The sequence below is a fragment of the Natator depressus genome, chromosome 23, assembly GCF_965152275.1.
Source record: "Natator depressus isolate rNatDep1 chromosome 23, rNatDep2.hap1, whole genome shotgun sequence".
In the NCBI taxonomy this organism is placed as follows: Eukaryota; Metazoa; Chordata; order Testudines; family Cheloniidae; genus Natator; species Natator depressus.
The window spans coordinates 23,544,338-23,561,298 of record NC_134256.1 but is presented as its reverse complement, the minus strand read 5'-3'; the positions used below and the strand labels follow the sequence as shown (position 1 = coordinate 23,561,298).

Below are 16,961 nucleotides of genomic sequence, written 5' to 3'. Positions count from 1 at the left end.
CTTCCCACCCGTGCCCTGGGCTCTGGCCTCACACTGGGCTTGAGGGAGGTTAGAGCCTCTGGCTCCAGTGGGGCTGGCTGCCGCCACCTTACCCTGGACTCTGTGCTTGCTTTGCTGCTGAGACATTCCAGCCCCACCACAGCCCTGGGGCTTCTGTAAATGGCACCGTTTTGTAAATGGCACCGTTTTGTAAACAGAGATTGTTGGAATCAGCCTCAGCACCGTGCTCTGTCTGTCCGGCTACTGCGTCCTGTGCCCCTTGGGGGTCTGACAGCTTGTTACCCGGAGCCTGGCCCTGCCGCCCAGCTCTGCTGGGAGTCGCCTAGTAACTTGGATGGCCCTAGTGATAGCCGCAGGGAAGGGAGCGGCACTAAATCAGAGGCCAGTCTCCATCCGTGCACAGTGCCCACCCCCCCACAGCCTGTCGAGGCATGTCTTGCTGCCCACCCCCACCACAAAGGCACCGGATGCCCCTGATACCCACCCCTGGTGGAAACCAAACACAGCCAAGCGGGACCCGTTCTCCCTTTATTTGTGACTGAGCTGCTTTTTCAGAAGCCCCCCCCAGAGTTCTCTACTTGCCCCCCACCGTGCCCACTCCCCCAGCTACATTATATCTGGCCCTGTTTACCCCCGGGGTCTGGGCTACACTACAGGGTTAGGTCGACCCAAGGCCACTTACATCGACCTAACTGAAAGTGTCAACACTGAACTTTGGCTCCTGCTGACGTAACCACCCCACTACACCGACTGTGATCACTGCAGCGGCTTCATGCAGGGTGGTGGCAGCCTGAGCCCCCAGGTTGCTGCAGAGGACTGTGGGTTCCGCTCCTGTCCGCACCCCACCTCGGAGCCAGCCAGGCAGGGATGGTTTAAGCCCCACAGCCGACCCAGCATGGCACAACTCCCTCTGGGGGTCAGGGAGCAAACAGAGGGCTCTGACATGCGGCTGTCCTGCAGACCACAGTGTCTGTCACCCTGCAGGGCTCTTGGTCTCCGCTGATGGGCGAGGGAACAGCCCTCTCACAGGACGCAGCTCCAGGCAGCCCCTAAACCAGGCCCATCTTCTGCTCGATGCCCCGGGCAAACAGGTGGATGAGCTGCCCATGCACCCTGTGGACAAAAGACGGCATCAGCAGGACAACCTGGAAAGTGGGAGTGTCAGAAATGGGAGGAAATGTAATAGTGCACAGGGACAGGTCCTGCACTCAGAGACAAGCACTGAGGCTTTTTGCTACAAGTTGGGGCCTGACCGGTTGGAAGCAGCAGGAGAGAAAGACCTGTTTTTCTTTACGTGGGAGATCACAAGATGACTATGAGCTGCCAATGTGACGTGGCTGTGAATGGCTAATGCGATCCTAGGCTGCAGAGAAGGGTAGCACTGGAAGGGACCTCAAGAGGTCACCTAGTCCCAGCCCCTGCACTCAAGGTAGCACTGTGTAATAGCTAGACAGGGGGTCATCTAACCTGTTCTCAAAACCCTCCAGTGAGAGGCCACAGCCTCCCTAGGCAATTTGTTCCCATGTTTAGCCACCCTGACCTTTTAGGAAAAACTTCCTAATGTCCAACCTAAACTGCCCTGGCTGTAATTTAAGCCCGTTGCTTCTTGTCCTACCCTCAGAGGTCCAGGAGAATCCCTCCCTCCCCCATGATAACTTTTTATGTAACTGAAAACTGTTCTCATGTCCCCCCCCTCAATCTTCTCTTCTCCATGCTAAACAAACCCAGGTTTTTCAGTCTTCCCTTATCAGGCCATGTTTTCTAGCCCTTGGATCAGTTCTGTTGCTCTCTGGACTGTCTCCACTTTGCCCACATCTCTCCTGAAACGTGAGGCCCAGCACTGGACACAGTCCTGCCGCGGAGGCCTTGTCAGCATGGAGTGGAAAGAAGAATTACTGCTTGTGTCTTGCTTACAACAATCCTAGAGGGCAGAAAGGGACCAAACTCCCACAATCCTTTGGGAAGCTCCCATAATGCTATGGGGGGAAGCCCTGCATGCTATTGTCAAGTGGCTTTCATACCATGTGGGGGAGGGCATGGACATGGCTGCTCTGGAGCATTTCCTCCTCCCCCTGCTGCAGGCCTTCCCTCCCTCCCTCCCATGGGGCTATGGACACTCACCTGACACTGATGTCGGCATGGGGCAGGGTTTCCCCATCACAGCTCCAGGAGCTCAGTGGCTGCTCCCCCCAGCACAGCCCCCGTAGAAGCCCTTTCCACCCCCTGCAGCCAGGCCGCTCCCTCTCCTCGCTGCCCTCCAGCTGCTTGGGGGTAAAGCGCAGGGCCCGCACCCGGTGTACGCTCACAAAGGGCAGGTCAAACTGCAGAGGGAAGAGGGGAGCTGGACTGAGTGAGAGGCCTGGGCAGGGACCTAGCTCCAGGGGCCCCTCCCTGTCCCTCCTGGGGGTCATGACCCAGCCTTGTTGGGAGGGACTGCCCCATGCCCCATCCCCCACAGTGGGGGTCAGCTGCTCCCCTGATGCTGGAGCCCCCGGGGGCTGGACCCAGAATGGATCCTGCAGTGACTGCTTGAGCCTGCCCTCCTCCCACTCAGCGTTCCCACACCCCAACCTGCTGCTTGCTGACCCCATGGACCCTGTTCCCACCATCTTCCTTCCCCATGGCTGTGACTCCAGGCCTGCTCATCCTCCTCGTGCCACCGGGCCTGGCCCATGACCCCTTCCTGGGCCCTGGGAGTCCACATATGTCCTGGGTCTGGCCCACCCCCCCACCTGGTCCCGATGGTCCGTGTGTCGACTCAGGTGACGCAGGAAGCCCAGAGCTGAGCACTCGCGCACCAGGATGAGGTCGGCTGTGCCGTCGGCCAGGTGGGCGCTGGGCGAAAGGCCGTCGGGGCTCTTGGGGCAGGCGCTGCTCATGCAGGTCAAGTTAATGGCCAGAAAACGGCCCTGCTCCCGCTGCCACTCACTGACTGGGGGAGAGATACCGTTACTCCCAGTCTCCCTGCCCCAACCCCCCCCCCCCCCAATCCCTCCATCACTTGCTGGCTGGGGGAGAGACACCGTTACCCTGGTCCCCCTGCCCCAAATCCCTTCCCCCTGCCACTTGCTGTTTTGGGGGCAGTTTAAATCCCAGACTGACACTCCCCCTCCTGGCCTTTTGGGTCTCATTTATTATAGCATGACTGCAGGGGAGTCTAGTGGGTGACAGCAGAGGAGGGAGGGAGTCAGAGCCAGGACTCCTGGGTTCTCCCCCGGCTCTGGGAAGGGAGTGGGGTCAGTTGGGTTAGGGTGGGGGGGGCTGGACACTAGGAGTCCTGGGTTCTCTCCCCAGCTCTGCTGGTGCCTGTGGCTCTGGGCCCATCTCAGCCTCCTTTTGTTGCATGTCATTGCAGGAGCCCCCAGGCTGAGCTGGGTTTACAAGAGCTAGTCAGGGTGTCCCTGGCTGCTCCTGTGGCCCCAGCTGGCTTGTTAGTGCAAGGGGCGGGGACACCTGTTCTGTGCTCAGCTCACCTGCAGCCCCAGTGCTTTCCTGCTGTGGTAGCTTCTCCTCCTCGCTCCGCCCCAGGAGCTGGTGACTGGACTCGGAGCAGACAAGGCAGCTGCAATGGAAGAGGTTGTTATAGCAAGTGTCCAGGGCCCCAGCCCCTCCACAGGGCTCAGAGCCATCCTGTAGGCACTGGGGGAGCTGCCTCAGGTGTGACCAATGCTGCCTGAGTCTGCAGAGAGCCTGAGCCCATCACTCTGAGTTTGTGGGGGGAAGCTGCTCCAAGTATGACTGACTGCCTGAGCCAATCACTGTAAGGAGGAAGGAGCTGCTTGAACATTTAATGAATGCAGACTGGTTTGTGGGTGGGATACAAAGTCACCCCCCCTCCCCCAACCTCCGAGCCTCAAAATGCTCTGGGCTGCCACTGCTGGCAGGAGCATAGGGTTCCACCCCCATGCACTGAGGGGCATGAGGCCCTGGATTGACAACCCCCCCCCCATGGGATCCAGTCCCTCCCCAATGGGCCAGCAGCCTACCTGCAGCCCCCCCCCACCTTGCAGCCCCTCCCACAGGACACCAGCCTCCCCACCCCATCCTGCAGCTCCCCCATGCTCCCTCTGCTCTGCAGACCCTAGGCCAGCAGCCCCCCCACCTACTGCCTGCAGCCCCTCCCACAGGCCAGCAGCCCCCACTTACCCTGCCCTGCAGCGCGTCTGGTCCCGGGGATTGGCCTCAGTGCCCCCTGCTGTCAGGAACTCCACGGTGCCCTCGTAGCTGCGGTTACACAGCACGGCCTTGAACCCTGTGTGGGGCGGGGGGGGGGAGGGTTCAAGGCCCCACGTGGCCTGCTCCAGTCAAAAGACTGTTTCCCACACACAAACCCATGGAGCCCTCCTTGAGGCTTGTTCCTTCCCTGCCCTCCAGACATGCCACCCCCTCCCCTCTGGCAGTCTTGGTCTGCCTAGGCCCTCCCAGTGCATTCCCTGTGGGCAGCGACCGCCCCATGGTGCATCTCAGGCCCGGCTCCTTCTGCCCCATCCCCTGGTCAGTCCCCAGGTTCCCAGATGGGTGAGGGGACCCCCTGAGCCTATCCTCCCCCATGTCCTTTCTGGGGCAGGGGCTCCCTCTCCAGTCCCCACCCTCTGTTTGGCTGGGGGACCCCTGGCCTCTCCCTCACTGGGGTCCCCACACTCCCCAGGGCTGGGGGGAGGGGACACCCCAGCTGGGGGCTCCCTGCCACACCCTCTGGGTCCCCTGGCACCTGAGAAGTCGTAGCGCATCGGGCCCATCCAGCGGTGCCGCTCACTGTCGCTCACCACATCCCCATAGAAGCCGTAGCCCACCAGCGAGACCGCATACCGCAGCAGCCGCTCATGGTGGTGGACACTGCACACGTCCAGGGGCTGGCTGTCTCCTGGGGCAGAGAGGGGCACGGGCACCTGAATACACAGAGTCCTGCCTCTCCTCCACCCCCACACCCCCGCCGCTCTACTCCACCAACCTCCCACTCCCTTCCCAGAGCTGGAGAGGGAACCCAGGAGTCCTGGCTCCCAGACACCTGCCCCCAGACCCACCAGCCCCCATTCCCCTCCCAGGGCCATCAGAGAACCCAGGAGTCCGGGCTCCCAGCCCACCCCTCCCCCCCCCGCTCTGACCCACCAGACCCCACTCCAATCCCAGGTGAACAAATAGGACCCAGGCATCCTGTACCGACGATGATGTGCAGGGCAGAGGTGACGGGGTCATTGGTCCCCACCGTGGCGAAGCAGATGCAGTCCGTGGAGCCTGGATTGGGAGAACGGAGTGAGTCATCCCCTGGGGCCTGCTGAGCTGTTATCCCTTGCAGGCTCCGCAGCCCCACACCCAGCCCCTCTTCCACCCCCCACCTGTCCCCAGTGCCCTCCCTCTGACCAGCTCCCCCCATCCTCCACCCCCACCCTGTTGCCCATCTCCCCCATGTCCCCTATCTCCACCAGTCCCTGCCCCCCAGAGCTTCCCCCACAACCCCTCCACTCCACCCCCTCTTCCACCCCCCACCTGTCCCCAGTGATCTCCCTCTGACCTGCTCCCCCCGTCCTCCACCCCCACCCTGCTGCCCACCTCCCCACTGTCCTCTAACTCCACTGGCCCCTGCCCCCTTGGACCTCTGCCCCCCACTTCCCTGCTCCCCCCCAGCCCCTCTCTCTCCTCCCATGCGCACCTGCAGGGATGATGCCGATGCGGAGTCTTGGGGGCAGGAGTGGGGCCGCAGGGTTGTCCTCAGGAATCCCAGCCTTCCTCTGTGTCCGGGAGATGAGTGCATGCATCAGCTCGTTAAACGTCCCATCACCCCCGACGCAAACCAGCCTGGGGGGCAGAGACCTAGGGGTTACTGGGGCTGGGGGGGGCTGCCCAGGGGGTACGTGAAGTGTGTGGGGGGGTTAATGGGACTGCCCCGTCCTAGGGTTGGGTGGTGGGGCAGGGTAAAGGGGTCTCTCACCCATCCAGGTCGCCCAGGTCTTGCTGCAGGATGAGCTCTCTGGCCTCGTGGGGTCGCTGGGTCTCTGAGGGGAGATGGGGGGGTGAGTGAGCAGAGAGGGTATTGGGTGGGGGTGGGAGTGGGAGGGAGTCAGGGGGCACTTGGAGGTGTTGCAGGGGTGGGAATTGCTCATGGGGCAGAGGTGGGAGGGGGCAGCAGAGCACGGTGGTGTGGGGTGGTCACTCAAGAGGGGGGATATGTAGGGGGTTTCAGAGGAAGGGGGCCACATGGTGGAGTTGGCCAAGGATGGGGAGGGAGGGGCTGTCATAAAATGGGAATTTTCTATATTATTTTTATGAACCCTATCCATGCCTCAGTTTCCCCTGTGCATGGTTGTGTTACCCGGTGGGTGGGAAAGGACTGTGAGGGCTCAGGGCAGATTCAGAGACATTGTGGTGAATGTCACCTTGCTGCCAGAGACTAAATGGGTCTGAGGCTGGCCACTGATCAATGTATAAATCCCTGAGGACACAAGCAAATTCTTGGAGCCTGGATCCATGGCTGGCTGTTAGCCAGGATGGCCATGGCCGCAGCCCCCTGCTCTGGGTGTCCCTGAGCCACTGACAGCCGGATGCCAGGACTGGATGTAGGGGATGGATCACACAATAAACCCCTGGCTCTGTCCATCCCTCTGGAGCACCTGGCACAGGCCACGGTCAGCAGACAGGACATGGGGCTAGCTGGACCATTGGTCTGACCCAGCCTGGACGTTGTTATGTTCTGTCCTCATCAGTCCCACTGTGCGGCCAAGTCTCTAGCAGGCGTCTGTCCTGGCAGCCTCACTGGGCCGAGCTCCCTGTGTGAATCCGGAAGGCTGGAGCCCCGAGGCTCGGTCCAAGCAGAGGAGGAGGCCATGTGTACCCCGAAGGAAGAGAGACCTCAGGAGGGTCTGGCACACTGAGGGGTCCTTCCCAGAGACTGTTCCCAAGCTGGGGGCATAGCATCAGCCCTGTGGGTCTGTGACTGGGGGTCACTCAGTGGGAGGGGGCAGCACAGGGTAATATGGGGAGATGTTGGGTGGGCACTCACCTATGACTTCTGTCTGGATCCCTGCCAGGGCAAAGAGCCCAGCCACCCGGTCCCGGTAAATCTCACCCGCGCGGCACCGCCCCCCCACGGGGTTCACGAAGACGAGAAGCTTCCTGGGGCGTGTGACACCTGCCGGGGGAGCAGAGAGAGTGTCACCTCAGGTCACAAGATCCTGGGGGGGTGCATGATGGAGTGGGGACGCTCCTGGGGCACAGATTCTTACCCCCCACCCCTCCGTAGGGATGCCCCAACCCACCATCCCCTCCAGGGACACCCTCCCCTGTCCCTGCTCACCCGGAGCGGCTGCTATGGGTCCAGCACAGGATGCTGGCACCCAGCACCAGGGAGAGGGTCACAGCTCCCTCTGCCCATCACAGGGGGGAGGGGTCCCCCAGCACTGCTGACCCCAGCAGTAGGAAATAACCAGAGTGCTGTGATCCCCAGGGACCCTCTGGCTCTACAGCCTGGTCTGGTGCCTCCTCCCCAAGGCTACTGACTAGTACCCCCCACTGCTGCCCTCCTTACTGACCGCCCCCCCAGTGCTGACCAGTCTCCCCTGCCTTACTGACCAGTGTCCCGCCAGTACTGACTGCCCCCCCCCAGTACTGACCATGCAGCTGGATGCTCCGCTGCAGGGCATCAACCCAGCGGGGGGCCAGCCCCGAGCCAGGGGCCACAGTGAACTCCAGGGAACCCAGGCTCCAGCGCTGTCGCTTCTCCCGCTGCACGAAGAAAACTGGGGGGAACCAGAGCCGGGGGGTCAGAGCCCAGGGGCAAGGCTGTGACCCCCACATAGCAGCTGTCGTGCGGATGGGGAGTCAGTCACTCCCATTAGTCTCTGATCCCCACACCCTCCCGTTTCCATTGCTCTGAACTGCCTCATCCCATCCTGTCCCACTGCCAGTACCTGCCCCCCAAACTCATTTCTGCTGCCCGGCCCTGCCCCCCAAACCCATCTGCCTGGAGCTGTCCCCCAAACCCATCTACGCTGCCCAACCCTGCCACCAAACCCATCTCCTCTGCTGGGTCCTGTCCCCCAAACCCATCTCCTCTGCCCAGCCCTGCCCCCCAAACCCATCTGCCTGGAGCTGTCCCCCAAACCCATCTACGCTGCCCAACCCTGCCACCAAACCCATCTCCTCTGCCCGGCCCTGCCCCCCAAACCCATCTGCCTGGAGCTGTCCCCCAAACCCATCTCCACTGCCCAACCCTGCCACCAAACCCATCTCCTCTGCTGGGTCCTGTCCCCCAAACCCATCTCCTCTGCCCGGCCCTGCCCCCCAAAACCATCTGCCTGGAGCTGTCCCCCAAACCCATCTCCACTGCCCAGCCCTGCCACCAAACCCATCTCCTCTGCTGGGTCCTGTCCCCCAAACCCATCTCCTCTGCCCAGCCCTGCCCCCCAAACCCATCTGCCTGGAGCTGTCCCCCAAACCCATCTCCACTGCCCAACCCTGCCACCAAACCCATCTCCTCTGCTGGGTCCTGTCCCCCAAACCCATCTGCCTGGAGCTGTCCCCCAAACCCATCTCCTCTGCCCAGCCCTGCCACCCAAACCCATCTCTGCTGCCTGTCCCTGTCCCCCAGTCCATCTCAGCTGCCCAACCCTGTCACCAAACCCATCTCCTCTGCCGGGTCCTGTCCCCCAAACCCATCTGCCTGGAGCTGTCCCCCAAACCCATCTCCTCTGCCCAGCCCTGCCCCCCAAACCCATCTGCCTGGAGCTGTCCCCCAAACCCATCTCCACTGCCCAACCCTGCCACCAAACCCATCTCCTCTGCCAGGTCCTGTCCCCCAAACCCATCTCTGCTGCCTGTCCCTGTCCCCCAAACCCACCTCGGCTGCCCAACCCTGCCACCAAACCCATCTCCTCTGCCCAGCCCTGCCCCCCAAACCCATCTCTGCTGCCTGTCCCTGTCCCCCAAACCCATCTCCTCTGCCGGGTCCTGTCCCCCAAACCCATCTTGGCTGCCCAACCCTGCCACCCAAACCCATCTCCGCTGCCTGGCACCGCCACCTCATCAGTTGCTGACATCTCAGATGCTTCAAATACAGCCTCTCCCCCACACCCTCAGCCCCTTCTCCAGAGGGTCCTGGGGCAGGGATGCCCCACAGCCCCCCCTCCCCCCGCCACCTGACTCACCTGTGAACTGGTTTCCCTCCACTGTGGGGGAGGAGCCAGACCCGCCCAGCTGCACCCCGACCATCTCGGTGATAGGGATGCAGAAGCTTTGGCCTGCGAGGGAACAGGAGAGGGGTTAGCACAGGACTCCTGGGTTCTATCCTGGTTCTGGGAGGGGAGTGGGGTCTGGTGGGTTAGAGCAGGGGGGGCTGGGAGCCAGGACTCCTGGGTTCCCTCCCTGGCTCTGGGTGGGGAGTGGGGTCTAGTGCTTAGGGCCCAGGGGTCAGTGATCCTCCCTCCCTCAGCCCAGGGAAGGGGGGAAAGGTGTGCCAGGCATCTGTGTGCAGGGTGTGCATGGAGCTGTTGCCAGACCAGGCCCTGGGGCAGCCCTGACCAGCCCAACCAGTTGCGCCACTTGCTGACCCAGCTCAGCTGCTGCGGGGCAGGAGGGGTGGTGGGACCGGATGTGCTCAGAAGCATGACGCTCTGTCAAATCTCCCTGGGCACATACTAATTGTGCTGTGCTGTCCCAGACGCTGCTGCTCTGGGGCCTTAGACCCCACAGCCCCAAGGCATTCCCACCTCAGCTGTCTGCCTGACTCAACAGGACACCTGGGTTCTCGCCCCAGCTCTGGGAGGGGAGTGGAGTCTGGTGGGTTAGAGCAGGGGTGGGGGTTTAGAAGCCAGGACTCCTGGGTGCTCCCCGGCTCTGGGAGGGGAGTGGGGTTCAGAAGGTTAGACAGAGGGGGCTGGGAACCAGGACTCCTGGGTTCTCCCCCCAGCTCTGGAAGGGAAGGGGAGTCTGGTGGGTCAGAGTGGCGAAGCTGGGTGTCAGGACTTCTGGGTTCTGTATGGACCCTCTCGCTGATAACATAATGCAAATTGAACCAAAATTCTGATCGTTAACAGACCCACGTCCTCCCCAGACCCTCGACCCCAGGAAAGACCCTCACCTGCTGGGAAATCAGAGGAAAGCTCAAATTCGCTCACCTCCCCAGAAACAAGTACTGTGTGAAAATCAGGACCAGCAGGGGCGGGAATAGGGTCCTGTATAGGACAAAACCCCTAATATCGGGATGGGGGGGTCACACTACTCAGGAACTCTTTCTGCAACCAGCATCCCATTTCCCCCCCAACCCCACCCCCATGCCCAACCCAACCTGACACAATTCAGGATGATTTGGCTTTCGGGTGGGTTGTTGCAGAAACTGCAGCTGCCGCTTCACTGGGTAATAAATGCCAGCCCATCCCTGGTGCTTGGGTTCCCTTGGGGAATCGCTTAATTACAGGAGTGTTTTAAAATATGCAGCTAGGCAATTAACCCCCAGTTCTCCTCGTTAGGCCTAAGGGAGAATTTGCGACACCCGGATGCACGCTCCGATACCAGCGCTGCTGCGTGAACCCCTGAGGTCAGAGCCAAACCCACAGGCATCGAAACTACAGTGCCAGAAATAGGAGACATGTTGATCCTGAGGTCACCAACTCCAGGCACAGGGAATGGGGCACTGGGCCTTTCCCAGCAATGTCACAGGGCTGGCCTCTCTCTGGGCTGGGCGGGGGATGCAGGAACTTTCCCCCCAGGGTCCCAGGCTAGGGAGAGAGAAGAGCATTGCTAGTACAACTAACAGCTGGCTGGATGTTTCAATGCAGCTGAACACCAGGTCAGTCATACAGGCTCAACAGATACAGACGCGCTTAGAACAGGAGGGAACAGATGTAAGATAGGCAGTGGGACTGTGATTCTGGAGAGGACTGGGGGGCGGTCCCGGCAGATACCAACTGAACCTGAGTGCCCGCTGTGCTCCCATGGTTAACCATGCAATGAATATCTACCTACACAAACTACCAGGGGAAGTGGCAGACCATGGCTTCGGATAACGACTGCTGCCTTTCTGGAAGCTGCTACACTTTTAACTAAACACAGGGCTGCTTCAGACACAGACAAGTCATTGGTCTAGCCCAGGGTGCTCTGAGCTGGGTGAACCCTTGGGATGGGCTGAGTTCACATGTGTTTGTGAGGTTTTAGCACACACCATAGCTGTAAGAAATGCTTCAGGGACCACTTCTAAAACAAGGCCTAATCTTCATTTAGGGATCTGGGGCAAAAATTGGGGATTGGTCCTGCTTTGAGCCAGGGGTTGGACTAGATGACCTCCTGAGGTCCCTCCCAACCCTGATATTCTATGATTCTGCCCCGAAACCTGCATCTTGTGAGGGGAGGGGGCTTGTTTTGCTGATGTGTGGCTGAGGGAAAGGAGAACCCGCTGATTCAAACTGGGAACGAAGAGAGGGGGACAGAGACAAACAGCAAGAAAGCCTGTGAGCAGAGCATGATGCTGGAAAAAGGGTCTGGTGGCTAACGAGGCTGGGGCTGCAAGCTAAGGAACAGCTCGCTTTGTTCCTGGTCTCTCCTGTGTTTGGAGAAGCAGGACTTTATTTACAAGGAATGAACAAACAAGACTGCTTGAAAGGCAATACGGACTCCAACAGGAACCTCCCCCAGGACCCAAACTGACCAGCCACTCAGGGCGAAAAGGAGTAACTGGGACCTGGGTCAAATGGGGCACTAGTGATAGGAGCGGGGGAAGTGGCAGCTCTGCAAGTGGCATTGGTGAGCCCGAGCCTGGATAGCACGCCCAGTTCTGGTGTCCACGCTTCAAAGGGCTGCTGATAAATTGGGAAGGGTTCAGGAAAGAGTGACAAGGATGGTCTGAGGGCTGGAAAAGCTGCTTTTCAGTGAGAAGCTGTTTTATCAAAGGGCAGGTCTCCCCTGAAAGCACGGCATCAGGAGAAAACATAGTTAATCTGCTCCCCGAGAGACACTCTGGTGACACAGCACTGACTGCAGGGGGTGAGGTGGGTGTCACAGCAGGCTTGTCAAACCCCTGAGCAACACAGTTATACCCATCTAGGGCTGTGGTGCTGACCAGGTCTCAGGCACTTTTTTCACCCCCGCCCCACCCCCACCCCCCAGTGTCCGAGCACCTCATGCTCTGTAATGTCACAGCACCCCAGGGTGCAGGTACACCTGTGCCCCCCAACAAACTCAGTGACATGGCCACGTCACACCAGCCACAGTCAGCAGAGCTCAGACACCCACAGGGCTGGCCCATCCTCCTCCTCTCACTGAAGGCTCCCTTTATACCAGGCCTTAGCCAAGAGACTAAGCGGTAACATGATCACCATCTGCAAGTACCTAACATGGCCCAAAGCTTCTGACAGCAGCAGCTGGCTCTTTGCTGACGGGCTGGGCGGTGGGGGCTGGAAGAACAGGAATGGAACATGAGCGAGGCTGGTCTGTCTGGATGAGGGGATACGGGGCCTTTCCCCCCAGGGTCAGGACCCTCTGAGTTAGGTGTCTGGCCTGGTTTAGACAATAACTAGGTCTCCCCTTCCCAAGGCAGTGCCCTGCTCACTGGCGTGGGGCTGGTTCAGTCTCTCCTACTGAAGCTGTTCCTCTTGCTACAAACAAATGTTCCTTGGCACACAGCTGGTCTGTGACTGGCTCTATGGCTTCTTGGGATTGGCCATAGAGCCAGGAGATCAGACCGGCTGGGTCTAGTCCCTGGGTCTAAAGACTGTTTTACTGCAGTTCACGCCATGGATCAGCTTCACCCAGAGACTGAAAACACCCTGCCCTAGTGTCCCTCAGAGCCAGGGAGTAGAGTGGGACCCCAGCTAGGCTCACAGCCCCCTCCTCAGAGGACTGTTTTATCATCGGGCTCAGCTTTGGCAGGGGAGACACACCCCAACCTCTCTTACAGCCTGGACGGGAGTGCGACTGTGCCAATCCTTGCACTGAGGCGGGCAGAGGTTTGACCCCCATTCTCCCACACCCCAGGGGAGTGCTCTGACCACTAGGCTGCTGGGCAGCTCTGGTGCCCAGCTCCGTTCTCTGGCCAAGGAGCTCGCGGGCCTATCTCCGGGCTGTGAAAAGGCTGCAGGCTACTGATGAGGCTAGATGGCTGCTTAGGAGACAGTGCTGAGCATGGGAGGGCGGTGTCTCGGTGCCCCTGCCCCGGAGGGCTGAGGGGCTTGCACTGTGGAGTTTGTTTACTGCTCATCATGGCTGATAGAATTGGTACCCCAATTCCCTGCAGAGGCTGCGGCACAGCCAAAGCCCCTGGTGCTTTTGTGACCCCGGTATGAAGGCATGAGCCCTGTCCACCCTGCTGCGTCTACATATTGTTATGATGAGTATTGTGGTGCCTCTCATGGACCACGGCCACATTGTGCTAGGCACTGCATAGAACAAAGAGGCATAATCTGAATTAACTCTCAGGTGCAGACAAACCTGTAGATTAAGATAGGGTGTGAATTTAAAGTACAACAGCTATTCCTGATTAACTCAGTGTGTGGACGCTGACATTCCAGAACAGGAGTGCCTAGTTTCTGTTTCCTCTTACTCCACCTTCAAACAGGAGAAGGAAGGCGCTGTCGGCTACACTTGTGAGCGCACTAAAGCAGCCCTGGGCGCCCTAGCTCACTCCCCGTCCACACTGGCAAGGCACATAGAGTGCTCTGGCTCCATGGCTAGAACGCTCCTTGTACTCCACCTGGCGAGATTAACTGATCAGCCTCCGGAAACGTCCCATAATCCCCTTAAGTCAAGTGGCCACTCTTCTCATTGTTTTTGAATCGCTGCAGGAATGTGTCTATGCCCCTGATAGCTGGCTGCTTGAAGCAAGCCGTTACTGTGGAATGCTGTGTGTGAGAGAAGGAGGCGGGGGGAGGGGGGTCTGCTGCTGTCTGAACTTACAAGACAGCATGCTGACATGCTCTCAGCCCCCCAAAAACCCACTCTCTCCCACCCCACATACACACAACACACCCCCTGTCACACTCCACACCCCCTCCCCCATTTGAAAAGCACGTTGCAGTCACTTGCATGCTGGAAAAGCTGCCCATAATGCACTGCTCCCAATGCCGCTGCAAGTGCTGCAAATGTGGCCACGCCGGTGTGCTTGAAGCTGTCCATGTGGACAGACTGCAGCACTTTCCCTACTGCGCTCTACGAAGGCTGGTTTAACTCAAAGCGCTCTACATCTGCAAGTGTAGCCATGCCCTTAGTGTCATGTACAGGGAGTAACTGCACTTTAAATTCACACCCTAGCTATGTTGTAGGATTGTGGAAGGGACTTCAAAAGGTCATCTAGTCCAGCCTCGCATGCTGAGGAAGGACCAGGGAAACCCAGATCATCCCTGACAGGGGTTTGTCCAGACTGTGCTGAAACCTCTCATGATGGGGATTCCTCAGCCTCCCTGGTAAGATGATTCTAGAGCTGAACAACTCTGAGAGTTAGAAAGTGTTTTCCTAAAATCTAACCTTCGTCTCCCTTGCTGCAGGTTAAGCCCATCACTTCTTGTCCCTGAGTCCACTGACGGTAAGAAACGTCTTACTAATTGCCCTGTGTAGACATGGCCTTACATTCACACCTGCCCTTAATTCGGATTAACCTTCAAGGCCATGTCTACACTAGCACTTTTGTTGGTATAACTTATGTGACTCAGGGGATGTGAAAAAAACAACCCCTCTGAACAACATAAATTGCACTGACAGAAGTGCTGGTGTGGACAATGCTATGTGGGCAGGAAACACTCTCCTGACAACACAGCTACTACCACTTGTTGGGGGTGGTTTGCTTGGGCCAACAGGAGAGCGCTCTCCCGCCAGCACAGAGCAGCTACAGGGGAGACCTTAGAGCAGTGCTGCTGAGCAGTACAGCTGCGCCGCTGTAAGGTCTCTAGTGCAGACATGGCCTCTGTGAAGAAGGGCGCAGTGGTTTGCAGATTTTGGTGCAGCTGGTTCAATTCTCATTGCTCTGTCATGGCCGCCCCAGCCTGTCTGCATCTCCACTGCCCTGCTAGGCAATGGAGCTGGTGGTGTTTCCCTCACAGAGGTGGGGGAGGATGGCAAACACTTTGAGAGATACTGATGCGAAGCGCTACACTAGTTTGTTCTGTGGGAATGGATTTGTCTGCGCGTGGGGTTAATCAGGAATGCTGATTCCAGAACAGCTTGTCCTGAGTAACCTAGCACAGGCCAGTCAACCCTAAGCCACAGTGTCTGACCCCGGCCTGACCTCCTTCGAGGCACAGGAAGGGTTCCTGCTCCGCAAACAAGCTGCCCTGGTTAATGGTTAATTACCAGAGGAAATCACACCCATGGAGAAGGAGGTCATTTATCTGCACTAAAGCACAGGGCAAATATTATCGAATAACTTGGGGTAGGAGGCAGTGGACCTGGCCTTTCCCTGGAGGCCTGTGGCCCCACTGATTAGATCCCAGTAGTGCCCAGTTGTTTTGCCCCAACCGCACACAGAATCTGGGCTGCACATCTGGCCTACAGGGCTCTCTCTGCCTAGCTGTACAGGGGAACATTGCCCTGGGAGAAGGGGCCCGACGCCCCATCCCAGACTCCCACACCAATGGGAGGGGGTGTTTCCGCACATGTGCTTGGCAGCGCTGGCCCTGTGTGATGGAAGGGGCATGGAGTGGGGCACAGACAAGCCCGACCCGGATCTCCTGTTCTCTGCCCGTGGCACACAGCAGCTAAGCCCCTGAGGACGGAATTGCTCGATTTAGGGAGATTTGGGGGACGTTCTCCAGCCTTGGTCACATTAGATAATAAATCACAACTGGCTCATTAGGGGCCCTCGCCATAGCTCCCCCTCCCCATGGTGCCAGGTGCTAGACACAGAATAATCTGTCCAATGCCCCACCAGCCTCTGCCCTCGGATGGGCACCCCTCTCAGCAAAGACTTCTGGGCGATGGGTGCAGACATAATATGCGTCATGGTGGGGTCTGATGGGTGATGGGGATCCTGGGTGAGGGGCACTCAGAAAACTGTCTCCCCCCACCCCTGGGTCCTATGGGATCTCCCCTGGTTCATCACCGGGTCAGCCCCCACCCCAGGGCCCGTGGCAGGTGCGGGGGGGAGCAGTTCCCAAGGACAATTCTCTCCTGGTGAGGCACCTGCCCCTGAGGAATTAAAGGACCCCGACTCAGCAGGACGATGGCAGCAAAACCTGGGGCAGGGATACACAGCGTCCCCTTGGCTAACCTCCCTCAGTGCACAAGGCATGAATGGAACCCAGGAGTCCTGAGTGCCCCTTCCCCCGACTTGAGAATAGAACCCAGGAGCCCTAGACACCTCCCCTCCCTCCTGGAGCTGCGGAAAGGACCTATCTCCCCCCGCCGCCGCCCCGAGGTCCCCGGACTCACCAGCGGCGCCCGGACGGCTCAGTGGCTCCGGGGTCCCCAGCAGGAACTCACCCCCTGGGGGCAGCGAGACGCGGAATCGGCCGCGCGGAGTGCGCAGCAGGGAGAGGTGGAAGGGGTCTCCCATGGCGGGGAGCGATCGGGCGGGGGTCGGAGTAGCCATCACGGGTCAATTCGGTTCTAGGAGGGTTCAGGGCTACAGCTGTCAGACAGGATCGGGTCCGGGTCCACGGGCAGGGGGGTCCGGTTCCGGGGGATCGGGTCCGGGTCCACGGGCAGGGGGGTCCGGTTCCGGGGGATCGGATCCGGGTCCGGGTCCGCGGGCACTAGAGGGTCTGGCGAAGGCGCTGCAGCTGGATCCCGGTTCCGGGTGTTTTAACCTGCGGGAGGTGCGGGCTGCTCCCGGGGCGGGGAAACCGGAGAGACCCGCCCTCGGCTACCCTTGGGACAGGACGGGAACCTCCAGGCTCCTCCAGCCCCCCCCCCGCCCGGACCCCCTAGGAGCCTACAGTCTCCACCCCCCCACACACACACCTCTAGGACCCCGCATGCCACATCATTCCCCAGGATCCTTCAGCCTCCCCGTATCACCCCTCACAGCCTCCAGCCCCTCACCCCCC

The 16,961-nt window shown here is 59.7% G+C and overlaps 1 protein-coding gene across 1 annotated transcript; it reads right to left on the bottom strand.

Annotated features, from left to right (window-relative positions):
• Nucleotides 1-625: 625 nt before the first annotated feature.
• LOC141976312 (ceramide kinase-like) lies at nucleotides 626-16,747 on the bottom strand. The gene is made up of 13 exons (XM_074937243.1): nucleotides 16,345-16,747; nucleotides 9,141-9,233; nucleotides 7,608-7,733; nucleotides 6,998-7,126; nucleotides 5,930-5,993; nucleotides 5,651-5,796; nucleotides 5,161-5,235; nucleotides 4,712-4,864; nucleotides 4,147-4,252; nucleotides 3,474-3,562; nucleotides 2,733-2,932; nucleotides 2,122-2,321; nucleotides 626-1,113 (listed from the first exon to the last, which is right to left on the bottom strand). The coding sequence occupies exons 1-13, from the start codon at nucleotides 16,502-16,504 to the stop codon at nucleotides 1,050-1,052; spliced, it is 1,605 nt and encodes a 534-aa protein (XP_074793344.1). The 5' UTR covers nucleotides 16,505-16,747; the 3' UTR covers nucleotides 626-1,049.
• Nucleotides 16,748-16,961: the final 214 nt, after the last annotated feature.